This window comes from Coenobita brevimanus, chromosome 69, assembly GCF_032717465.1.
Source record: "Coenobita brevimanus isolate Jiangsu-jjx chromosome 69, ASM3271746v2, whole genome shotgun sequence".
Lineage (NCBI taxonomy): Eukaryota > Metazoa > Arthropoda > Malacostraca > Decapoda > Coenobitidae > Coenobita > Coenobita brevimanus.
In genome coordinates this window covers 27,814,125-27,841,904 of record NC_137022.1, presented here as the reverse complement: position 1 = coordinate 27,841,904, position 27,780 = coordinate 27,814,125, and the positions used below count along the sequence as shown (strand labels likewise).

The 27,780-nt window shown below is 37.1% G+C and overlaps 1 protein-coding gene across 1 annotated transcript in view; it reads left to right on the top strand.

Moving 5' to 3' along the window:
- Positions 1-22,833, top strand: part of LRR (capping protein regulator and myosin 1 linker 1 leucine rich repeat protein) — a 130,713-nt gene extending 107,880 nt beyond the window's left edge. Inside the window, exons 25-32 of the mRNA XM_080277394.1 lie at positions 255-480; positions 706-936; positions 1,966-2,084; positions 3,590-3,735; positions 4,374-4,554; positions 6,695-6,805; positions 20,254-20,321; positions 22,600-22,833. Coding sequence (XP_080133520.1) covers positions 255-480; positions 706-936; positions 1,966-2,084; positions 3,590-3,735; positions 4,374-4,554; positions 6,695-6,805; positions 20,254-20,321; positions 22,600-22,731 — 1,214 coding nt within the window. The 3' untranslated portion in view covers positions 22,732-22,833. The remainder of the gene's footprint in view (positions 1-254; positions 481-705; positions 937-1,965; positions 2,085-3,589; positions 3,736-4,373; positions 4,555-6,694; positions 6,806-20,253; positions 20,322-22,599) is intronic.
- Positions 22,834-27,780: the final 4,947 nt, after the last annotated feature.

The window sequence follows — 27,780 nt, the reverse complement described above, 5'->3', positions numbered from 1 at the left end:
GGTAGTCAGTGAGCTCATGTACAGTGTATTGCTGGTAGAAGATTACATAAGGACTTAGAGCTTAGAGCTGAGGCCTTTGAACAGTTAGGGAAATCTCCGACAGCTCAGGCTGCTGGCAGTTGAAGTAACCATAACAGACTTTAAAGACCTTACTTATGATTGGAAATAATGGCAGTAGTATCTTCATTACTTAAGTAATATCTGTTTTACCATATGAATCCAGAGTATACAGTACTGTTGTATATGTGTTGCAGCGGAGTCCTTAGACAGTGTGTCAGAGCTACCAAGCAGCTGTGGTCAACTGCAGCACCTAGGTAAGGCTCGGCCACGGAGAGTAAAGACACGGGCACCAACTCGACCCATGGGGCGGGCTGACTTGGTGGAGGAGGATCATGACATCTCTGAGGGTGTTGATACATTCTTCAGACCAGAATCTTCCACACCAACCACACCACTGATCTCACCAGACTCAGAGAACAGGTACAGTCTCGTCAAAATATAGTTTCTTCATCCCCCGAACAGCTGAAGTCAGAATCTAAATTGTAAGATTGAGAATGATGGTATTGAGTCAGACATTCAGTTCATTTTTTCTTGATATTATAACCTGTATCTGCATTCCATATAGAAATTCTGTGTTATGATAGAAGCTGTTTCATGTGATATTTTATTTACTTGGCAGCTTAGTTTGTATTTGTATTATTTTAGTCCGCGAATGCTGAAATACGGGTCAACATCATCTGTGGAGAGCTCCCCACACACCGGAGGAGGACGCACTGGTAGTGAACGTGGAAGCATGGAGTCACTCACACGCTCAGACTCGTTGGCACGCTCTGAGTCTGACGTGACCCGTGATTCACCCAGGCCACGCACTAAGTCCCGTGACACAGAGGAAGAAGATGAAGAGGAGGAGGAGGAACAGAGCATTGAAGACCGAAGGTGAGAAACTGGCATAAAGGAGAGAAGGTGACGGCAACATCTTTACTGTAGACGGAAGTATTGAGTTTTAGATTTGTAAGCATCATAATAGCTGTTATCAAAAAGGTTTTCTGTATGATATATGTTTTTCATAACACTGAATACATCAAAGGAGGCTTTGCATGGGAAGTTCCTAGCTGTTCTGTTCCCATTCAATATTGACCTTTCCCATGATACTTCACCTTCTTTCTTGCATAATACTTGCTAACCATGTTTTTCCACCTAGGTCTTACTTTTCCTCCTTTTCTATCCCACAAGTTATTGTATGCTGTCCTAGGCAGTTACTCTATTCACTCCATATGGCTGACCTACAGTTCTGTTTACTGTCTCCATCTCAGAATTTGCTTCGGTTTATTCCATGCACAGCTGCACCCATCCATCCTTGAATGGGAAAATGACATTGGGATGTTGATGATGATGATGGAGAATAGGAAAAAGACTGGGATGATGACGACGGTGATTTTATTCATCACTGTCATATCTCCAGTTTTGATACTTTCACTTTCCCATTCCATTATCTTTGTGTTGTCACTTTCATTTCACTTATAGCTATTATAATACTACATACCATATTGATGTGCCAGCTCGTTTCCATTTCCTCAAACTTTCTTCCTATCTGAAGCTCATTGTCTTCTGTAAGCCATACTCATTCTGTACTTGCCTTTTGATCTACTGCATTTCCCTACATTCATCAGTGCTTAAAAGATTTCTCACTAGAAATATGCTGTTGTAGGCATTTCTTTTAAAATGCAGTTTTCATTAATGCCATAAGTGTAATTGAGCTTAAGATTATAATTTGGAGATAATGAAATATGTGATAAAAGAGTAGTACAGTAATTCATTGTAAGTCATTGTTTTGATACTCTTTTTCTTAGTCAATTCAACAGTAAGCTGAAGTTGTGATATTTTGGAAAGACATCTCTAATTTATAAGAAAGACTGCCTTTATCGTACTTTTTCTTATTGTATCCTATTGATGTATGGTAAGCAGTAGCCGGAGTGTGACAAGCTTGATAGGGAAGTTGTCGAATGAGGCTGTGATGAAGAGATCTCCAGACATGAGCACAAGGAAGCCATCAACATCGTCAAATATAAGCTCATCAATAGAGGGTTAGTATTCTACCTCCTTGTTTAGAGGTAATCTCTCAAACCCAACACTGTCAGAGTTGAGCTGTTAAGGCCAGTTCACACAAGCAAAATCGCGGCCGTTTTTTGCCGGAATTTGCTTCCCGGTAGAAATTCCGGCCGCTTTTTTCGCCGGTATGGAGAGACCGACATGTTGGTCTTTTTTTGCCGGAATCAGGAGAAAGAAGCCGGGCCGATTTAAATAGAAGCACCGAACAAGGCAAAGCTCTGGGAACGAAGACGAATACGACATCTTGTTTACACTACTACCACAACTAAGCTCACTTTAGTGTTCATTCCAGTGTGGGTGTATCTGATATGAGCATGAGTATAAAAGTATGATTATTTAAATATGAGTTAAAGGTAAAGGAATCTTGTACATGATTTATGCTTAAAAAAATTTATGCATACGGCCCCTGAAGCCCCCGGAAAGCTGAGTGGCAGTAAAGGCCTATTCACAGGAGCTAAATCGCGGCCGTGAGGGCTCATTTTGAAGTTGGAAAAGTGCAAGAGCTGCACACCTACTACGAGTACGGCGGTCCGTCTTTGTAAACACTGTTGTCGCATTCCTGCCTCTGCAGTCCCCATACGTGTGAACACCTTTCCAGGAGAAATGTCGAAAATCGTCATTTTTTCCCCGCAAATTGGCGAAATAAAAGGCCGCGATTCAGCTCGTGTGAACCGGCCTTTACTCTTGAATCAGGATTGTAATCTGTGCAGTTTAATCAGCATGAAATTAGTCATATTATTAACACTTTGAATCTGGGTAATGCCCTTGTTGCCCAATCCTTTCCTGCTACCAAATGATTTTTATCAACGTTGGGAGGGCCTTTCGTGATGAAGAGAGTTTGTTAATGATATATCTTAACCCCCAGTTCGAGAAGTCTGTCCTAAGCTGAATAAAATCATCAAAAAGTTGCAAGAATAAAATGAAAAAGGCATCCCTGGACTCAAAGGGTTAAAACTTAAGGTGTACGGAAGCTTCTAAATTTTTATGGTACATTTTTGGAGCACCTGTAATTGTTAGATGTAATTAGCCTGCATCCCAAATTACAGTGTGTAGTCAGAAATTATACCAAAAAGTCTGACTTGTCTTATCGTCTTCATGTGCTTCAGAAATTATTGTCAAAATGTAAGAGTTTGTCAGTATTTTTGTGCTCTTAGTTTTGATAATGCAGGTCTTAGGCTTAGGTTTCATTTTCTGTGGATCAGAAATCTGTTCCATTATCTCACTGTGCCAGCCAGATGGACAATGCTAGTTATGTGTATGGTTGTACTGTATGTGCTGTACCTCTCTTTAATTTTAATATTTTAGAATATAGAGTAGAAAATATATAGTTGAATAGTTTTCCCCCATTTGTACCTCCTTTTCCTTTGTTTCTGAATTTTACCTTACTCTGTCCTTAGGTGGAAAAGGTCAAGTTGTTGATGATGATATAAAACATTCATCTACCTAATTACTTTAGTTCATAACTGATCAACACGTACAGACAAGAGCCGGAGTGAAGAGGATGGGAAGGAGGATTCACCCCCAAGGAGGATGGCGGGTATATCAAAGATTGGTATGGGTATTGGTGGCAACATACTGGCAGAGATGAAGATGATGCAGGAAAAGAGGACTTCATTCTTGCCAAAAGTAAGGAAAATTCATATCAACTCATTCAACCCCAGTATGTCGTATGCATTTTATTTCTTGCTTCCTCTAGACATCTTTATTCAACCTTGAGTGTTTTGAACTTACGGGGGTAGATATTCCCTTCACTAACCCCTTCACTATCAGATTTCTCCTGAGCTGAATAAAATCATCTGTAGGCAGCCATAGTATTGTAGAAGAGATCATTTTATTGGATGGGCTAAGTTATTCAGTGTAGACTTGGTTAATGTCGGTTGACCCATTTAGCACATTAATTTTATTCACTGGGAAAGAACTGGATGATGGTGATGATGATAACGATAATGGTGACTTTGTATGTTAACTCATTCAGTTGGATTGGGAGAGACCCCTTATAGTAAGTGGATCAAAATTTAGTTAGAGTTAGGCTGCCCTTAGCACTAGATATGGTAGTAATGAATGCGAATAAATTAATCTCTATATAATGAGGATGCAGCTATGTAGTTAAACATTTTTGACAGCTATAACTGCACCCGTGCATTGTTGGAATTATGAAATCTAGCAACTGGTACATCACTGCAACTTACTGTTGCCTTTTCGTGTCACAGTACTGGTAGTGTTTTATTAAAATCAGGCCATAGGAAAACTGGGTATTTTCTCAGGATGACGAAAAGGACAAAGATGAACGTAAGGAGAGTGGAGCTAGCCACTTGCTGGCAGGAGTGCGGCTGCGATCCACAGGGTTGGCAGACTCACTAAAGTCTCCCACCAATGGTTTCCCTCGAGGCTCTGGTGGTAATAAGTCCCCTAATTGCAACAGAGACTCCTGCATTGATACCTCAGGTAAGTCTTAGTGCATTCTTCACCCCACTTTCTTCTCAACTCGTATGTTTTCCACCTTGATTCTATGTTCCTCCCTCTCCTCACCTTTGCTTCACCTAACTGTACTATTCACTTTCATCCTGAATCATGTATGCCCTGCAATGCTTTGAACTCCCTCCCTCACCCTTCCTCTTTCTGCATTACTTAATGTTATCCCTTTTTATAATTATCCTCTCCTTATAATCCTTCATTATTCTCCCTATATGTGCTTTCAAAGTGGGACTGATGAAAGAATTCCTGCCCATATTTAGAACTGCTGCATTTGTTATGATGAATTAGTTGCTTTGTTGGCTGACTTGCTTGACACATTGCTTTTGAGATGCGCCCTTAGACTCTCAGTGACAGTTTTGGGAATGTCATTAGTTTCATTATATTTATATACAGAAGTATAATGCAAGAAAGCACTCGTTAATTGTTAATTATTGTTTTGTATTTAAAATATTTTTAAAACTTGCATTACATTAATTAAATCAGTAACTCTGTAGTAGTTTGTATATAATGAAGATAGTTCCTTAGAGTATTAAGCAGATTTTAAATAATTTTAAGGGTGAGCATTTTTAACAAGAATTTTGGGGTTATAGTTGTGCTAATGAATAATGACTTACTGAGTTAAGTGAAACTAGAGTATGCTGATATGTGTAAATGTGACACATCAGATGCCATTATTCCAAGGGTATGTTTGCTAAAATGTGTGTTTGGTAGAGGGTCTTTAGTATTATAATTTTTTTTTTTCTTCAAGTTACAGTAAAGATATCCACGTTAAATGTCAGTAACTAAATTTATCATAGTGTTTTATGTAGGTTTTTGATTAATGCAAGTATCTTTGCTGTCCCCTCATTTATATCATAGTTGAAATGAAGTCAGTGCATGAGCATAAAATTGCTAAATTTGTTTTTAAGGTTACTTTATAATTAATCAGTATCTGTGAGGATTGAATATGCGGTGTGGCTAACGTGTCATTGAATTTTTCCATGAAATAGATAAAATTTGGTTTTGTGTGGAATGTGATTTTTGGTGCAATTCATATATTGGGAATTTACCATATATTTTTTCCCATTTATTAATCCCTGCAGTCCAGTGATGTATATTTTATTTTATTCATGCTATCTCCAGACAATTTAATTCACCTTCTACTTTTGGAAGTGGTGTTAGTTCCAGCCATCTTTAACCTCTTCATGGTTATAAATCCTCCCTGAATATCATCATCTGTTGGTAGTAAAAATAAAATTAACAATGCTGTGCATCATTGTAGTGAGGGTGTTAATAATTAGTGGTCTGTAAATTTAACAGTATTGCTGTATGTAGAGACCTGGTTGAAAAAAATGATAAAATTGGTGTATTGTAGTTGTGTGTGTGTGTGTGTGTGTGTGTGTGTGTGTGTGTGTGTGTGTTGTGACAATTGGCCATATTCCGGGTGGCACAGGAGTATTTGCAGCACCTCTTCATAGCAGTTTATGTTGTTTAATATGTCTTGATATTTGTTTTTTTGTATCATTTTATTGTTTTTATATCGACATAGTTTGTATCAGTGATGCACAAGAGGACATCATACCCATGGAGACTGGGGAGATATTTTTAATTTTATTCTTGCCATCTCCTGATGAATGTATTCAGCTTGGGAAAGACATTTAGAACTGGAGGGGTTAGCTACAGCCTTAGTAAACCCCTTCATTATGATAGGCCTTTCCAAAGCTGATTAAAACCATCTGGTAGCAGCAAGAATACAATTTTTAAAAAATCATGTCAGCCAGATTCAAGGGGTTAAGGTTCAGTATACAAGGTGCCTTGTAAATAGTTCCCCACTAGAAACTTATGCGGCAGTATCTTTTGTGTTGTGGGGATGGCTCAGTTGGCTAATGTGGGTGTGGGTGTGGTTGTGGCAGTGGGAGTAGAAGGGAAATAAATGAATGATGCTGGGTAGATAGTGATAACACTGACTGAGCTGTCTCCACAACACACGAGATATTACCCGGTGGAATGGAAGTGGAGAGCTATTTATGGGCCACCCTGTATAAGCTAGATCGCTGAGGAAGGGGTGGTACAAAAATCTCCAAAGCCACTTACAATATGACCCTGTGTGTATGTGCCGGGGTGTTCCCAGGACCCAGCCCCAACACCAAGCCTGTCATCACTGCCCTCAAACCTAAGCCCCCTCCCCCCCTCGCACCTAAACCACGGCCCAAGTCTGTCAGTGGAGGAGACCACGGATCAGGTAACAGTCACAGTGTTTTGGCCATACCATGTTGAAATGAAACACCAGGCCATATTTTCAGCACATTTGGTCATTTTTGTACTTCTTCAGTCTGGTGATGTCTTTGTCCATCAAGTTTTTGCCACTTACAGGTAATTTAATTAGGCATAGGAGAGACTTTTTGAATTGTAGGAGTTGGATATAGCTTTCACTGACTCATACAATACTTGGGTATTCTTTTTAAGCCACATATAAATATCTGACAGTAGCAAAAATAAACCATTTAAAGCATGTCACCAGATCGAAGGGGTTTCATCATACCCTCATAGTCTTCCCACCCTGATCATCAGCAGATTCAGAGAGTGTGCTTTGTACAGTAAAAAGTACACATTCTACAGTTTGTTTTGAAAAGAAGATAGAAAGATGGAGTGTAATGTCCATGTGATTCTTAATTTTTTAAAATTGATCTTTCCACACTGGCAGCTTGATTAAATCATAGTTCATTTTTCACAGTATATTCAGAGCACTGAATGTAAATTTCCTTTCTTGTTTGATGTAAAGGGTGGGGTCAGACTAGAGGAGAGTAGGTTGAAGACTAATCATGGACCCTACTACGGATTTTTTTTTTTTTTTTTTTTTTTTTTAATTCTCCCTTCAGTAAAGGATAAAATTTGAACCTAATATTTTTATATAGATTTTAAAATAGATTGTAGACAATAGTCATATTTGCACACCCTCCTAGATGTTTATGAAATTCATTCCTGTGTCTTACAATAACCCGATCAACACTACATATAGATTTGAGAGCAGACAGTAGGTTAATTAATAAAAAGTGCTCACTTCAGTTGATGTACTTACAACAGTCTCAATACACATTTATGGTTGAAAGTACAAGATCACAGTTTGCCATAGAATGCTGGAATACCATATTTGACCACAGAAAAGGTACACTGTACTATCAGAATAAGATAGAAAGCAAAGTAATGCAGGGTGTTATGTTTGAGAATTGTGCTATAATACTGCTTTTTGTGGAATGTGCTGACCTGCATGTGTACTTGCTGGGTGCTTGCCTCCCTTTAGCATGGTTTTTTATTGGTACCTGATAATGTTGGTCTTGATTGTATTTGTAAATGGTGGTCTTGATTGGGTGCAGTAAATCTTGAATCTGAAATTTAGATGGGAAAGTTCTCTATATTGCATACCATATATAACTCAGTAGATTTTTTTTTTTTTTTTTTTTTTTTTTTTTAATATATATATATAATGGTATGATATCAGTATTTCATGTATTATTTATTGATACTCAGGAAATGCAGACATCAGTTTTATTTGGCAGTAATTAATTAGCATCCATAATTTAAATGTAACAAAGTTGTAAGGAATTCAGAATTAAGATTTGCTGTGGCTTTTTGGGTAAACTAACTTGTACATAGTATTTTTTCTTGTTACTCTACCCCTACCTCATGAAAATTTAAAAATGTAATCATATGAAGCTGCAAAATTGTAATACTTGTTCTGTACTGTATTCAACACCGTCTTAACCTCTTTAGTCTGATGATATATTTTTCAGTTTATTCAGACTGCCTTCCAACAATGTTATTCAATTTAAGATCTTTAGTAATAGGGGTGTAAACGGAGGCACTATTTAACTTTGCTAGTTCAGAAAGTCTACCTTCAGCTGAATTAAATTGTCTACATTATCTCATCTCTCTTGTTTGAAAAGTCTCCCTTTAGGTAGATAAAATTGTCTGGAGGTAGAATGAATAACATTAAAAACATATCGTCACAGTGAAGGGGTTGATAATTTTGTTGAGAGATTTTAAAGTACCAAAAAGTTTTGGTGGGGCCTTGCTTCGTGTTAGATTGAATTGTTTATTGTATACCTGCCGTGTGGAAAGTACTACTGTCTCAAGTGTATTTATAAGTATTTTTAAGATAATGGATAAAAAACAAGGATTAAGAGAAATTTCAGTTTAAGAAATATATGTAGTAGTAGTAGATGTATCCCTAGGTTCATCTGAAACATGAACCTAGCAGACTGCAGGCTGAATTTGCCCCTCTCCTGCAGTCCATCATCCCCCTTTCATGGTAAAGGGAGGGAGCTGAGGGACATCTGTGTAACCTGGCAGCAAATCCATCCATCCATATTGGTGCTACCGTACAAAGGTACCACTCCCCAGCACCAAAGAAATTTGTTTACTAAATTAGTGATAGCAGAACCAAGCAGTTTAATGTATCTGTATTTGCGTGGAAAAGCAGATCCATGAGTGTTATATTGTTGTTTTTTATATTAAGTTTTGTCTTACATATTTACAGTAATGTCATTTACTGGTGATACTCAAGCGAGCTGAGATGTCTTGGTAATCAGCTTATTGTGTGATTACCTGTAGGAGAGTTTAACATAATAAGAGCCAAACAAAATTTTATTTGAGTATTATTAATATAAAGCACTGAAAATTTTACATGGTCATTTACATATTTAATTATAATTATTAGTCCTAGAAAGAAAATCTTAAATGTGAGTGTGATTTATAAGGAAATGCATGATAATGTAAATCAGTGTTTTCCATCAAGTAATATTATCCCCTACCAGTGTGCTGTATAGTGGTAAAATAGAAGACTTGGCTAAATTTTGAGTTATCTGTAGTCATTATTACTTCATAGTGCATGAGTTTTGTTTAGGCTGTGAAAGTTGTGATCAAATTTACTTATCCAGGGCTAGTGACGGGTGATATTAACATGCCTGACCTTGTTTTACTTGGTCCTGGTATATTTCAGATGAAAAATTGATAGCCCAGTTTTCTTCGCAGCTTAGTCATGATACTTTAATCATCTGTAAATTTATTGTGAAATTGAACATCAAAATGTGAAAGATATCGAGATCCTTACTGGGGGAAAAAGAGGTCAGGATGGTGATGATGATGATGATGATGATGATGGGAAAGAGAAACACCATACACTGAAATGATCTTGATATAGTCAAAGAAAGCACATAGACAGGATCCCAAAAGAGTCTTCCAAATTGTGACTAGGTGGGATTGGCAGACAGAGGTTTTACGTGGTATGGAAGGGTATATTGATGTGGGAAATGGAAAAAGTGGAAGTGGAAGAGAGAGAGAGAGAGAGAGAGAGATTGGTAATAGTATTTATTCATTAAGGAGGTATGCAAGATGTTTTGTGAATCTGGAAGTATGTGTTTAAGGGGTCATCCTTTAGTAAATTTTGTAGTCTGAAGGTTAACTGGTATTAGAAACAATTTGTATTGTAAAGCTGGAGTTGCATCAGCATTTCAGTTACTTGTTCATTGGCAGCATAATTTTGCCGAATTACTTAGTCACTTCTGTCAGATTGTAGTATAGCCACCTCTAAATAATGAAGTGGCCTAAGGTTTTAAGAGGCTGAACAGAGTTCGTACGTGAGATCAAGTAACAAGGAAAGCCACCATCAGGTGAACATGGCTGACATGTGTATATACAGTACAAAACCTTGCAATGTGAAATAAAATGAAAATACAGTACATGAAAATTAAGTTTGAAATATTGCTGCATCTTAAGGGTCGCTGTGAGGGTAGTGGAGGTAGCCTGTTTGTCGCATCATTTGAAGCATTCTGTAGGATGTCTTTTAGTTAATTGGCATCATGCAGAAAGAGCCACCATCCTTAGTTAATTATACGGACTGGTATAACCACCCCAGGAGCACAGATATATTAGTAAGTATGGATCATCAGTCCATCCATCATCCAACCCATTATTGCCCTTTCAGGGACATAGGGGCATGGGGTTAGACTACTCAGTCCAGACAAGAAAGGTGAGAGTGACTAGTCACTCACCCCTGAATGACATTACCCAAGCTGCAATTTCTAACCACTTTTAGGAGGTAGGCTTATGTGGGCCACATCCGTTTTCATTGCCATAATTCACAGATGCCATACATATGAAAAGTACTGAGGGCAATGGGTTTGATGCACTACATCAGCACTCAGTACTAAGACCCGCCTTGGGTGTTCCTAAGGTCATCAGTGACCTGTCCCTTAAAGGAAAAAGCATGCAGATGTGATGAGGGTATCAAGGATAATTGTTTACAAATACTGACTTATTAATGGCAGTTACTGTTTACTGTACTGTAATTACCCAAGGAATACAGAGGTGCCAATAAGTAAGGAATATTATATTATGACTACTGATTTACTAATAGCAAGTCCAGTATAAGTATCTTAGGAAACATGTGGCTCAGTGGGTTATAGTGCTCCACTCTGACCGAAGGGTTGGAGGATCGAATCCACCCAAGGGTCATTGGTAGACATCAGGAAGGGCATCCGGTCATAAAATGCTACATGCTCCAATCCAAAAGTCCTCTACCCAGAGGCAACGCCTTAGCCCTTCGGGGATACCAGGCGTAAAACCAAATTATTATTTTTATTTTATATACATGTGTACTAATCAGCAATGATAATTGTTGTGAATACAGATTTACTGCTAAGAAAGAGTAATTACCCTAGGAACACAGGTGTGCTAATAATCAAGAGTAATTTCGTGCTACAAGTACAATTTACTAATCCATTCATCTATCCATCCATCATCCAATCCTATGCCTTCCCATGAGGAGTTTAGGAGCCCGGGGCTAGGCAGGTTGGTCCTGACATTTAAGATGAGAGTGATCAGCCTCACTTATCCCAGTGTGGCATCACATGAGCAATAAACCCCAGTCACCCTTTGGATATAAACCTACACAGGCTCAGTCCAATTGGAGCACCTCAGTAACCTGCTAAACCACCAGGTGCCACAATATGGTTATATGGTTACCACCCAGTGTAGTAAATGGTTTCCTGGTGTATAGGAAACCATTTGGCTTGTCACTTAGTGTAGAGTCATTCATAGGCAGGAGGAAGAGTTAATATGGATAATTACCCTAGGAATATAGTGATTTTCCCATATATGGGGATGAGTTTTCAATACACATTAGTCACTGATAATGTTGATTTAGCTAAGTCAGAAAAAGTATCATATGTTACAAGAGACTGCACATATTGTTTATATGGTTAGTTACTGAAAGCAATACATTTCTTCCTTGCAAGAAAACCCCAGATGAGCTGTGGTGCAGCTGATGCTTTTCGGAGGTTGGAAGCTGAACCAAGCATTAGAATCAACTACTGTAATTGGTTTCCCAGTAGTAGTTGGAACTGTTAGGAAAAAGAAAGTAATGAGGGGAAAAAAAAATCTTGTAAAAGTATGAGTCTTAGCTTTGACTTTGAACTTCTGGCTAGGTTCCAGGTTACAAAGCATGTAGACACTTAACTCATTTGGTGGTACCTGATGCTTTGTGATATATTTTCTGTGAACTGTCTTGCACCTAACCAGCTGTGGCTCACAGCATATTTAACCATAGATTACAAAACTGCTTGGTATGCAAGAAGCCTTACTTCTGTATCAACTCATCTGTGAATTAATTCAGCCAATAATGATGAAGCTTTATAATAAAGTATGCTATGCAATCTCAGCTTAACAGATACTGATAAGAATTTTACCAATTGAATTGCAGAACAGTAATAAAGTCCATGAACATACATTATATTACAAAATTCATCTGGATGGTCCTAAGCTACCTATATAACTTAATAAATTGAACTAAGAAAATTTGGTGTCTCAGTCTTATATATGAAGAGATGGTATAAAGTTGGTAATTCATCAATGAAATGTTAGTACTTGTAAATTATTGTGTGTTTGTACATTGGTTATGTTCATATTGGAATGCTTTTTGTGGGAATTGAGCATTTGTATGATTACGATGTTGATTGTAATGCAGAATGAATAGAATGACTCAGTAACACTTGCCATAATAACTGGTGGTGTGCAGTAGCTCTGATTTGGCTGTTTAGTGTTTTGATGAACCTTTTGCTTTTCTCTCATTTAACCATCACAGGCCACCCTCTGCACAGCTGACCTGCTTTTTTTTTTTTTTTTTTTTTTTTTTTTTTTTTTATATAACAGGTATCCCTCAGTATACAGTTGATCAGCAGTTAAAGACTTGATTCCAGTTTTTAACATATTCACTGTGAGGTATAACATGAGATATCAGGTGGAGGACTGTAAGGTACATCATCTGAGTCAGGTCAATATTTGTGCATTATTTTGGTCAACATCCTATCATTAGATTACAAGATCATTTGATGATATACATACCCCTCTAATCCCCTTATGCATTTATTTTAATGCAGTGCCCCCTAAAATCCAGTTGTTGAAACACTCGCCATAGATACTGACCTAGAAATTGGCATACCAATACTTTAAACTGTGCTCATTTTTCCCTCACCATGGAATGAGCAGAAAAACCCAATTTAATATCCTGGTTAATGCCACTTGCCTGATACTATATATGATGGCAGTTGTTCCAAGTTACTGTCACTAAGGCCTTATGCTCATCTCACGTTTCCTGCAGTTAGTCGTTCACATTTTTTTTTTTTTTTTTTACCGGTGGCCAGCACTTCATACCAGTCCTGATATGCTCGTTCCTTAGTAATGTAAATATGCACTCATCGCATGTGCTCCACATGTGACTTTATGCTCATTTACATAACATAAATAGATAATGAGTGCTTCACTGTTTTCTGTTTTACTTAATGTTACTTAAAGTCACCAGTAATACATATAGCAGATCTATTGTATTTTATTGCATTGTTGTGCTGTAATTTTATGTGAAATCATCTCTATTCATGTGATTTTTTTTTTTTTTATCATAAACACTTACAGCCCAGAAATCTGTCCCCATTAAACAGATTTTAATAGATGTACTGTACAGTACTGAACAGTAGTTTATGAATTCCAGCTGCACAGTGAGGGATACCTGCATTTCGTTCTTTCAGATTTTTGAAAAATTATTACAGTACTATCAAAGAGTGCATTGCTGTATGAAGAAATTTAATAGGATCCAACATGCCATTCTGGTATACCACATGTAATTGTGTGAGATTTGAGATATGAAGTGGGAGGGCCACATCAGAACAGGCTTATGTATGTATTGGAGGGGATTCAGTTCTCATTTAAAAGAACTTTGTTTTTCTTATTTGTCATTTTTAAGCTTCAGGTAGACATAACATAGATGGTGGTTTGCATGTGAGTTTAAGGCTGGGTGGTAGCATGAGAGTCCCAGGAAGATGACAAATAAGGTAAAGGAATGTATGATATGTCAGGGTATGGAATTTTAAGTAAAAGAATGGGCGCATTCACAAACTCAAGAGTTGCCGGTGGTCGCTGAGCAATTTAATTAGGATCTCTGTCAACTACCCCCGGCTCACACAGCCATATATTTTCTACAATCCCGTCCATGATATTTAGCTATGAAGAGTACATAAATTCTTCAATACTGTAATCATTGGTCATTATACCAATTTTCTGTGTATGATTTACTGAGCAAAATACTGCAGAACAGTTACTAGAATGCATAAAACGACAAGTGGTTCATTAGCACTCATAACATATTATTAGAAGTCTCACTGCATGTTTGATTTGAAGCCCATATCATTTAGTTATCAAAGAGATTAATGTTTCAACTGGCAGATGCTGAAGAGAATGTACCATCAATACCTTGTATAAGAGGTGCAGTTTATGAAGCTGAAATCATGTGAAGACAAAGCCACTGACCGAAATCCCAGGTACCAATGTTTCCAGGAAGATAACAGCAAAATTTGGCGTGGGCATATGCACACAATCTTCATTGATTCCTATAAATGTTTTGCAGCCAAATGACTTCATGTTAGTATTGTAAATAGACGTGTATGTCTGCAAGTTTTGTTTGATTAAAACTATAACAAAAGACATGTCTGGGAATGTGAGCACAGTAATCAGTTTTAAGCTACAAAGAATATTTGTCCTGACGTTTAGACAGTTGGTTTTGTTAGTTTAGTGATTCCCTTCAACTTTATTATAATGAAGCTTCTTTTCCTCATTTTATTGAGTAGATATGTTAATAAAATTATACTTGTGAACAAAATGATAAAGGAACCACTTACAAAGCAGTAGTTTAGTTGACCACATTTTTATTTTTCAAATTAAGTCATCAGGTGAAGATTGGCAACTTTTAGGAGTTTGTGAATGCTCCTGTTGACAAGGAATTAATATGGATGGATGAAATATGTATGGAAATGATTAAGGCAAATTGTCCCCATGTCATGTGTTTGTGAGTCGTCGTTTAGGTGAAGTAGTGCTTGGTAATCTAGCGGATAGAATGCCACAGTTGGAGTGATGTCTTTGTATAGGTTCAGTCCCTAGGTAGTGACCTGAGATTTTCTGATCATGCTGTGCCACCAGAAGGAGTTGGTTGTTCATCTACCCTTAATCACCCTGGACAGTGGTAGCCTAGCATAAACCTTTACACCTCAGTAGGGGTAAAATGGGATTGGATATTACCATAAGTATGCAAAGGTATGAAAGTGCAGGGTAGTGAGGGGTCCAGTGCTACAGGTGACTATGATTCTGGTGAAGGAGGTGAGGAGGAGGATCCACCAACTAGATCTGTGAAGGAGATGGCGGCCTCCCTGGCACGGGCATCAGTTGGAGCAAGGAGGCCGCTAAGTGCTCTCCCTTCCCTTGCACCCACACCCATCTTGGCACCAGCACCTGCCATGGCACCAACACCCATCATAGCACCCTCTTCACTCACCAGTACTTCATCTCAACACCATGGTACCTGATCGTGTGCCGCTACTGACACAAGGGACAATGTGGTAGCACTAATTTTATGACAGTGTACTCACACTTATATAATTTTTAATAATATTATGTATGCTAATAATATTGTGTATGCTAGCTATAGATGCATTTTTGCAGTTGTTAATTATTATTATTATTTGTGTGTGTGTGTGTGTGTGTGTGTGTGTGTGTGTGTGTGTGTGTGTGTGTGTGTGTGTGTGTGTGTGTGTGTATTGTGTGTATGGATCAGTTTCCCCTCAGTACCTCAGAAAGACTTGAAAGTATATAGCAGAACTGTCCATCCATGTTAGGCATGTGCAAGCTGGCAGCTGTAATATGTGGCAGCAGTAGATGTTATTTATTATTATTATATTTTTTTTTATTTTTTATTTTTTTTAGTGAAACTACTGTAGTATGATAACAAATAGTACATTGCTTAAATTTTGGTTCCATTTTTTTGGGAACCTCATGTGCTTGTCTTAACCTATGAAAAAATCTAGATTTAACCCCATCATTAGATCAACTTGCCTAGCCCCAGGATCCTACGCGCCTCATAGGTTAACACAGGATTAGGTGATGAACGAATGAAAAATTGTCTAGACACTCTTATAAGCTAAATGAAATTGTCAGAAAAAATCCAGGAAAAACAAAGACTCTGACAGTAATGGATTTGATGGAAATAGTATCAAATCCTGTCCATGTGAAGGAGCTCCCTTGACTTAGTTTATTTCATTTGATGATAGCCCCCCACCCCCTCCCAGAAAAAAAAAGTCATAGTGAAAGGGTTGTTGTGTATGACTCGGTACTAACATTTGGAATGTAGTGTACGGTAAATTATTTTATTAACAGTTGATTATGTGTTTGAGATTAATAGTACATGCTATATATATGATGATAGTGTATTTATAATATTGTATGTTATGGTGATGAATTCTAGTGTGTTGTGATTTAGAAGTTTATTAACATTTAGCAAGTTTTTTCAATATGGAATTGTTATTTGTTATATGCTTTTGTATTCCAAAACAGACTCTAGTCACATTTTTACTAAACCATTGACCAAATAGTTTAAACATTCACTAGTTATTGAATCACTGAGTATTAGTTTTGAAGAATGATGTATAGAAAAATGTCAGTCTTAGGTAGTAATGTAGGTGAATTTTCTATCCATCAAGCACTTTTCTTTAACAGCTGCCTTTCCCTGCAGACAAAAAGTCAAAGGGAAAAGCTGAGTCTCGGAAAACTGTCAGCATCATTAATGGAATCAGGAAGCTAGAGAGGAAAAGGAAGCAAAAGATGAAGGTTACTTGAATGCATTGTGTGGTTTTTACTAATATATGTGTGTGGAGATTTGTCTCAGATTTTTGTATGTTAATTATCAAGTGTTCTTAGAATCAGGCAGTCATTGAACAGACCACCAGATTCTATAACTAAAATTTGGCGAATGTGGTGTTTGAAGTTTTATTTGGAGTGTGTATTGTCTGTTGAAGCAGTATCCCAGAAATAATAGACTGGCAGCACTGATGACTTAACCAGGTACATATTAGAGCCTGTACAGACTTTCTGTTCCAAATAGTATTATATAAATAAATTTTTTACTGGTGGTGGTTGCTGGCTCTTGTTAACACACAACCTTAGATGACTGTAACTTACCCTTTTGCCCTCAAGGTGCGTGTTGTGTTAGTGTTGTGTTACTAACTTCCTCTTAATTAAGGTATCTTTCCCCTTAATTAAGGTATTATGTAAAATGCTGCTATTTTCTGCTGTCCAGTAAAGTCTACAAAGCTTGAGTAAGTAATTTAAAATATTGTATTACCAGTTAATGAGAAGACACTGCAGGAGTTACCCTCCACTGAAGCCGTTTGTTGCTCCCTCTCCTCCCAGCAGCTGATGTCACTTTAATTAACAGATTCACTAAGATTTTTAAACATTTTAGTTTGTCAGAAAATTAGAATGTGTAACAGTCTGTCCTGATTTACACATTGTTTTTCTGCATCTTTGTGTATGTATACTGTAGTATGGTACATTGCTTTGTAAATCAACTTCCACTTTGAAGTTGAAGACCAAGCTTTGCTGACAGTATTGTACTTAGCACAGCAACCTGCTAGATATTTACCTGCTTAAGTTAACTGATTGATAGTATGGGTTTAACTGTATATGTAGAAATTAACAGTGTTATGGGTGATGATTAATAAATGGTTAAGGTGATTGTTATCGATATTTGAAAAGTTGCGTCAAGTTATTCATACTTGGCGTCTGTAGTTATTCTGAGCAGCTAGTGTAGTATATTGTACTTACTGTAGTAAGTGCTTAGTGTAGTGCTACAGTAGTAGTGCAAGATATTGTTGTTGGCTGTGTATGTATATTTGATATATAAATGACTACTTTTTAATTTCTTGCTCATAATTGTACAATTTATTTAGATGTGCCTGACATGAAGGCAGTATATGTACATATCATATAAATGACAGCTGTTATGAAGCTGCTTATTGCTTCTTGACTTTCTGGTGTAGTTGCATGGTGCTACTGCATGAAGTGATACATGGCTGTGATCTCATTGAGCAGAATGTAGCATGTTCAACCTAACAGGTAGATACAATTGTTCAGCACCTAGTGAGCAGTTGCATTAAGTGCTGTATACATATAGTATATACTGCCCGTCACACTCACGTACAGTACACATGCATACATTAACACTTGCTGTATACTCATGAAACTACATTATCCTTTTTTTTTTTTTTTTTAAGTTGCTTTCTTTTTTTATTCATAGTCTTTTCATTGGTTACAGTACTACACACAAGTGACATTATTATTATTACTTTACATCAGTGCAAGAGAAATATCAGATACAGTCATTGATTCCTCCAGACTCTTGTCTGTTAATAATTTGTCTTTATACAGTATTGTGCAGTAAAATATTTTAATTTTTTCAACTCAAAATATTAAGTATATACCCTATGTACTGTTCATATCATAATGTAGAAATTTGTGACTCACTGTTCTTGATGCCATAACTGATAATTCATGTGGCGATCATTCACTAGGGATGTAAAATTGGTTTTGGTAATGGGTGTAGATTGAATATGCTGTAAGATTCCAGATAGATTTGCTCATATACAGTTGTCCCTCCTATCATTTGGATTTCCATAACCTCAATCTTTAAGATGTTGTGTGAGAAAATTTCCTTTCTCCTTGGTGCAGGTCATTCCTCCTTAACACAGTTACTGTTTAGCAAAATGGTCAGTAAAATTGCTGAATGCTGTTACCACAGTGCACTGCAGGGACAAGCTGATAGGAATCTTTCTAGTTCAAGTGTTTTGTGAATGTCTTCTTTAATATATGTGTCAGATTGCAGTTTTAATGTGAGCACAGAGATTTTTTTTTTTTTCCAAGAAGAATTTGTGCATTATTCTCAGTGAAAAAATATATATATATATATATATATATATATATATATATATATTCCTGAGGATATTTTTGCACTTGTGTTGGTTTCTGCACAGTATGGGTTGGCTGGTAAGGTGCGGTGGTGGTATTATTGTGTCTTGCTCTTGATCTGGTTAAAATGCTCGCCATCAGTTTTAATTGAAATTCATTGTGCAAGCCTCACTAAATTGACCTGTCGTGGAACTTAATGATATACAAGGAAGGTTATTTGGGTAATTAAGAACTAAAACAATTAAAGATCTTGACCATCTTTACAGTGTGATTAATGATTGATTAGTACTGTAATTGAAAATATTTACCAGTAACCTTTTGTTAATGTCATGGCATTTTTAAAGAAATCAAATTGATAATGAACATCTTAGAGGGTAAATGTAGTGAAGATAACAGCCTCCCTTTTAACAGTGGTTACAGATGTTATCAGATAAAATTTTATAAACAATACTGTATATTGTATAAATCAGTTGCAGATCAAAATATATCAAATTTAGCCCCTATACAGAATCACTTAAAATGATTTTGGAACTTAGGAAACTATGTACAGTATGCTACTGATTTTTATTTTGCATTCTGCTTTCCTTAAAAAAAATTTTTGATTCATGTTTGTTTACTTAATCATATTTTAATTTATTTTCAGAGTTTTAATGCTACCTGTCCAAAAAATATTTGCTTCATCATTACACAGTCTTTTATGCTGTACACTTGTAATCCAGCATCCCACAGCATACAACCTTGTGATTCAACCTTAAGCAGCTTCATAGTGCCCCTCCTTTCTTCATCCTCTCCCTCCTTGCTGCTTTGCCTGTCTCGAGTCTGTATTCTCGTCATCTGAGGAGTCTTTGTAGCACCTCTTCCATTGGGGTTTATTTTGCATACTACACCCAGATGTTCAATTGCAGGTTATTTATATCTTTATAGTATTGACATAGATTGCATAAATAACCTACAGGAGAACATAAACATGATACACACCCAATTATTCTCTTGTAAATTGTTTATGTTGCCTGAGTATTTATATAGATTGCATAATTAACTTACAAGAGAATGTAAGTGTGATATATACCCAGCAAATTCTCTCGTTAATTGTTTATGTCCTTCCAGTATTGACATAGATTGCATAATTAACACACAGGAGAATGTAAATGTGTTGTATGCAGATATGACATGGCCTACATAAATTACTTACAAGATAATGTACGTGTTGTATGGAGAAATAATCAGTAAGGAAGAGATGTTAGCGAGTCTCCTTAAGTGACGAAACTAGAGGCCCTAGTGTGACGGCAAGAAGCTTGGGAGTGTTGTTGGACTGATGTGCATGTGTGTGTTGTCGTTATTGTGGCGTAGGTGCGGCCGGGGAGCTCCTGGTGGCCCTGGATAAACGCCGCTCCACCCTCACCACCACACAGCTTGAGGTAGATCATTGCACTTACCTCTCCTACTCAACACATCCCTTCCCTACCCACCATTGTCTCTGTCACTGTCCCACCCCATTCTTACTCACCATCATCCCTTTCTTTCTTATTGTTGACATTCTTGTCATCCGACCCGATTCATACTAATGATTGTTTGTTTGTTTGTTTCAAATTGTCATCGTTGTCCCCACCTCACTTCCTTCCTTCCCACCTTTGTCCTTGCCTTTATTATACAGTAAATTGTTGTTATATGTTCCCCCCCCCTTTTTTTTTTTTTAAGTCCACAGCACCAGTTTATTATAAAAATCATGCATGTCTATAATAGTTCCATTGCTATTTATGAAGCTGATATACCAGTACAGGTATTCCCTAATTTACAGTGAGTTGAATGAGAAAGTGTCATTTTGGAATTCATGTCTGACAGCAAGTACTCATTGTGTCAGGGGTGTTCCAAAGTAGAAGTTTTCTCTGCTATTATAAATTGGAGGAAATAGGTATATCATCTGTTTAGATATACTTGGTTTACTCTTAACTTAGTCTAGAATCTCCATCTCTCCATCTTGAATACTGAGTTGCAACAAGATTAACATTAGAATTGATGCCAGTAACAAAGAAGTGCTATGGAAAGAATGTAGAGTCGTAGTAGTGTATTTTTCCAACAGTGACTTATGTGAAATAGGTTACAAAAGAACAAAAATCTGGGCCAAGTTAATGTGAAAGACCTATAGCATTGGAATTTTAATGGGCAATTTTTTTGTAAAGTATTGGTGACTCATGATGACAGGCTGTGTCCACACCAAATGCATGCTGACACGGGCAGCTGCAGGTGGAAGTCTTGGATCATTGTAACCCATATAAGTGGCCCCACTGGATGTAGGTGGGAACTTTTACAGGTTACAGTGATACTGAAAGTTGCCTCATGGAATTTGGGTGGGTGCAGATGAGAACTATGGATTACGGTGATACAGAATGCCCATCTGCACCATCACGCATTTGTTGTGGACATGGTCTTACTGTAGTCATCACTGTTGCCACTCCACTCCTCTCCCACCAAGGATTGTATCTACCTTTCCCATACCCATGACTGCCACTTTTTTATTTGTATCTTTAAATGCAAACAACTTGTATCTCTGATTACTTACCATAGTTTCCATCTTTTCTACCTTCCAGTATTTATTGTTCTTGTCTAAGCTTGAGGTGGGCCCCGTTAAATTGTCATGTACGCTGCAGTAACAGTCATGTTCCTATAACAGCACTCACTAATGCAATTTCCTACACAGTTTTAAAAGTTATCTTTCATTACAGTACAGAAATTGAAACAGATATTGAAGCTGAAAATTTATTGGTTTGCTTGTAATTTATGCATCTACTCATCTGTGCTAATAATCTCTTAACATACTGAGACCATTCTTATTGCTGCTGGATACTGCAGTGTTGAAAGTACTGAGTTAAGATTTAGTGTAGCTAATCTTACATCATCCTCAGATTGGAATGTCATCACATTTGTTGACTTCCAGTTCCTTCTGTTATGGAGAGAAAATTGTCTATAGCCATCCCCTAACCACAAATTGCATACATTAGTGGAGAATGTAACTTTTAAAGCTCATTGTCTTACCCATAACACATGAAAGTGTTGTTAGAAAACATACAGATTTATACATTAATGTAGAATGACAACCAGAATAGGTAGAAAAACTTGCTGACCAGTTTCTGTTGTCTTTTCTGTTAGCATCATCATTTGTGTCTCTAGGGTATTTTAGGTGCATTACCAGACTTTGCAGGAAGCTGGTGCAAGATACTAGGAAGTCATAGTATGTAAAAATCTGCACAAAAACACTACAACTCCTATCGGCAAATAGCCAGCGATCATGAGTATAAAGGTTGTGAATGGTAAGGGTTTGCTGCAGAGTTGTGTATAAGTATTACCATAACCCTTTAGCTGCTGGGAATAGCCTGTGATGAAGAAAATAAGTACATGTAAAGGAAAAATTTACTAACAGACAATCCGGAAGTTGTACAAACACTTCATAATGTACTATTTTTGACCATGGTGGAGAACATAGATCAGGATAGTGTTGTGTGTCAGGATGGTTATTCACTGTTGTTCCAGTTTTATGGTTGTCTTTTAAAATGTTGAAGTACAGTAATTTCCATTTGGTGAGGAAGTGGTTACCAGTTTGAGTAGACAATTTGACTCATCCTCTTTCTTCAAAATACTCAATTTTCCAGTTTCTTATATAACTGAATGTTGGATATTAAAACTGCATATTATCTGTAGGAGCTGGAGGAGACGTGGGTGGACGGTGAGGCGGCGGTGGAGGGTGAGGGGGGCCGAGCGCTGCTACGCCAGACTTCACACAAGCATGTCCTCGCACCAGACCTCACCCTGGATGATGTGGTCAATGTGTAGACAGCTATGCTATGCTCTCTCCACCGTACTCTACATCCAATACCCATACACTACATGTCGAACATTGTCTAGACCATAATATATATAATATGTGTGTGTGTGTGTGTGTGTGTGTGTGTGTGTGAATATATATATATATATATATATATATGCGTGTGTGTGTGTGTGTATATATATATATATATATATATATATATATATATATATATATATATATATATATATATATATATATATATATATATATATACTGTATATATATATACAGATAGATAGATACTGTATACACACACACACACACACACACACACACACACACACACACACACACACACACACACACACATGAGTCTACCTTGTTTGAACCCTGTCTCATATACTGATGTCACACTATCAGCCAAGTACATCACATCAGTTCAAGACATACCTCCCTCTACATTGCATAGTTTCAGTTACATTCATTTCTGTCAGAACCACTTGTTAAGGGCCTGTGTGCACCATCAGGTTTTCATTAAATCCATTCATGGCATACACCACACCAGAATTTTGCACCAAAACCATGCCAAATCTATTTAAGCCTATATATCTTATGTGCTCTGTATCAAACCCACCCACATCTACACACCAGCAATACCACCTCCGTACAGAAATTGGCATAACCAGATATTCAGACTAATAGACATGAAGATAACATACACAGACTCCTCAATTAATGGGTAGCAGTTACCATCATTGACTACTTATGTGTCATGTGTAATCAGAGAGTGAACAGTATTCTCCCAGTGGGACCTGATACATCTGTGACGCAGCGCCACGGTTACTTTGTTCCAGTATTTGATATTTGGTCCATTATCATCTGCAGGAAGATTATCAGGCATAAGTAAGTTTAGAGGTCACATCACAAACCAAGGTGGAGGTTTCCCAGATGGCTGTGACACATTCTCAACATCTACAGTTTGAACAGTTATGAATACTGTATATTGTTATCTGTGAAGCACAAGTTTTCAAACCACTGTAAACTGTTATGAATATATTTGGAAACCTACCACTACAGCAATTATTAGTTGTACTGTACTGTATTTTACAGTTCAGTGAGTATTTCATAATGGGAAAATACTGTATTATATTAACCTAAATCAGGAATATTTACCTGTAGGCAGTTTATTACAGATGAGAGTGACATAAGTGGTGTTTTGAATTTCATCTTTGATGCAGGCTAACACCCTGCAGACTATCTGTGCTAGTTGTAATTGATATAACTGGCAAAGACAGTTGGCTAATTCTGGTTAGCCACTGGAGTATGCTGAAAAGAGATCTCCTGCAGTGATTTTCTACTTGCCATCTGATTGTAATGTTAATGGAAGTGCAATACAGTATGTGAGGCATATATTCTAAGTGAGGCGCATAAAGAAGTCCATAGGAACTGTGCTTGTTCCATAATATTTGCAGGGGAGTGTCAGGGATATTGGATGTTCATGAAGGAAGTGTAGAGAAATCCTTTGGCCAGTATCTGTAAAGAGGAATATTATCCACACCTTGTAACTGTATACTGCTGAAGTGTAGACCATATGTAGATATTTTTTGCACTGACGAGTAACCCACAAACCTTGCTTCCTAAATACTGTTAATAGGGTTAGGAAAATGCACTACTACATAACCTCTCACATGTCAGTGAAACCTTGTATAGTTAGCTAGGTCTTTTTTTTTTTTTTTTTTTTTTTTTTTTTTTTTTACAGAAGTATTTAGGGGAAAATGGGGCTTATTAATGGTTCCCTGCAATGCATATTACATTTTCCACAGATGTACTGGCAGTTATTGAGATGCAGCTAGACCTTTTGGTATTACATTAACAGATGAGATAGAGATACTTGAAGGTAATGACACCAGCTGCAAAGTAACCTGGTAAGTAATGTAGCAGTGCAGTTATTTATTCAACTTTGGTAATGAAAATGTTATTGTTTTTCTAACAGTCACAAACAAGTTTAAATGATGATAAGTATGAGATCAAGGTTAAACCAGTTGATTAGTAGATTTTAATATATGATGATGGTATATTGAATAGGCTTTTCAGTGTGAATATATATTGAATAGAATATTATAAATGATGATGCTGAATAACATTGTACATGCTGTGTGTTGTAATATGGCTTTTTGTACAGCTTTTATTAGTGATTAAGGACTGTATTTCAGGAGGAGTCTTGTGCCAATACTTGAAAGGTTAGGATTCTTTCTGCTTTCATAATTTTTATTTCTTGCTGTGTGGAGCATACAGGTTATAGGTGAGGGCAGGTAATCATTAACCCCCCCCTTTCTTTAAGTAATTAGGTCATTGCCTGATGATTTTATTCAGTTTAGGGGAGATTTATCATAGTGAAGAGGTTAATGACGGCTGTGGCTATTGTCTTTAGTATGGAAAATCTCCCCATATCTGAATAAAATTGTACAAAGGTAGCAAGAAAAATGAAAATCCATCTGAATAAAATTGTACAAAGGTAGCAAGAAAAATGAAAATCCATCATATAGAGGGGGTTAGTGACATGCCTGCACTGCCTAAAGGGTCATGTTGTACTAGTGAATGAGTGAATGCATTTTTAAAACTGTTGTTGGTATGAACTGTGTTAGTGTTGAAGAGTCTCATGATGGCAAGATATGATCTGTGATGAAGTGTGTTTGTGCTTTTACTAAATGTTTGATTTTTAAGTTCCCATCCTCAAGACCAGTCCATGTATATGTGTAAGTCAGCTTAGGGATGTATAATTCTTTGTAGAATGGCATTTTCATTATCTTATTATAATATTCGGGTTTTTACTTACGGATCATATGAGAATGAATTGTCAGAGAATGCTAGTTTGTTGTCCGTTATGTTGAACTAAACACAATATTGTAGAGGATAACTTCTGGTAGACTTGGAATTATTACCGTAGACACATATTTTTTACTTAATATTTAGCCTTTATTATGAGGTGTGAATATTGTTTTATATTTCATTTAACTAAATGAAGTTTACTTGTAAATTATATGAAGCAGAATATTGCATTTAATGCATGCTAAGTATTTTTACTTCCCAGGAGCATTACTGAGATGTTCCTATAAAAGAATGATTGACAATACAGTTTTGTGAGTGTAATGGCAATTTTAAATTATAATTACTCTTAATACTTTATTTATATTGTAATTCAGTGCTACACCTCAGATGTTAGAAGAAAATAGAACACTTGGCATGAGTTTTGGCTTTAATGAGGCAGTACAAAGCAGCCAGTGGCAAAGGTTTGTTACAATGTGCTCACAAGAGACAATACTTTAAAATAATCAAAAAAATTTCATGAATGTTATTATAGCTGAGTGTAGGTAGAGCTGATAGCAGCCCTGAGTAGTGGTTCAGCTTGTGGCCATTGCTGGGGCCACTGTAGTGTTCCTACCAGCAGCCCTTCCATACCACTTGGCTGGCAGCCCTCACCACCACCATCAACACCACCACCACCACCACTACCACCACCACCAAGAGCTGTATTTTTGTTGATTATGAGGCTCCCTAACACCTTGTCCATACTAGTATATTTCTGTATCTGGTGCACTAATTCATTCTCACTTTTGTGTGTGTGTGTGTGTATGTGTATGTGTGTGTGTGTGTGTGTGTGTGTGTGTGTGTGTGTGTGTGTGTGTGTGTGTGTAATCTGTGTTGGTGTTAAAAAATGATATAATTATCATACAAGAGAATAAGAAGCTGTACTGTAATATGTGAAATACGTTGTTAAGGTAAAGGTGGTAGAAAGCCTCCTACATTAACGAAAATAAGGCTCCACCACCACCTAGCTGGTAGCCCCACCTTCACTACCTTTCCAGCAGCTCCCATCACTGCCCTCCTGCCGTCGCATCATCCACATCTTGCTGGCAGTCCTCCCATCATTGTGGTGCCTGACCACCTTCTCCGGCAGCTCCCACCACTACTTCCAGTGAACCCAACTACAGTACCTTTATTTTGGTGAACCCTACAACCATGACACAGAATCCCCACACCACATCAGAAGGCAAGCATTTCCTCTCTCCACCATCCTCCACCACAACCCCACCTTACTCGCTGTCTCTCATCCAGCACAGTTGCCACTCTCCCTGCCTGGTGTTCCTCAACTTCTTTTGTATATTACTAGGAATACATCATGTGACTGGGTAATAAAATGTGCATAGTTCAAACATGCATTGGTGGTTTGATTGTTGATTCTATGGACTGTTTTATCAGCAAGCAAAATTTAATTGTAGGATAACCATTATTTGCTTAAAGTGTTAGTTGTATTTTGATGTACTCTCGATTCCAAAATGTACAGCCTACTGCCACTTATGAAAATGTCTTGTTACCTTTTTTCAGATCTAGCATAATGAATTACTAAGTTGTTGTGGTGAGGTCACTTTAGTCTGGTGGTCATGTTGTGCTTGTGAGGTGCAGTAAAGGTGGGCCAGGGACACCAGTGGAATTAGTACTGTAATTGCTACTAATTTGAGCTAAGCTGAAATTAGTGAACTTAGACCAGTATGATTAATTGATGTGATATTTTGAATGTGAATTTATATAATGATAGAAAAATAAAAGCATAGATTAATACTAAGCAGCTAGTTTAATGTACCAGTTGTGTCCCTGCTAGCCTGCATCTTGAGAGACTGTGCCATGATTAGGTAGCAGTGAAACTATTTTGTGGTCATTGTGAGTTGTGATAGTACCAAGTTTTCTCGTTAACTTGTTTCCTCCTCTCTCTTTTTAAGGTTTAGCTGGAGAGCCCAGTTATGTGACCACAATTTTTGTCACAGCAATGTTTTACCCTTGCATTGTAAATATATTACTTGTCATATTTTATATTTTACAATTATTCTACTGCCTTAATAAAACTTATTTCCTATGGAATTTATATTTATCCAATATTCTTATATGTTCATCCATAGGAAAAATGTTTGATAAATGTGACAAAGTTTACCACAATATCTGTAAATCATCTCAACAGTTTTTTTCAAAAACAGATGAAATTTTATTGTATGTTCTCGTATACATATTAACACACT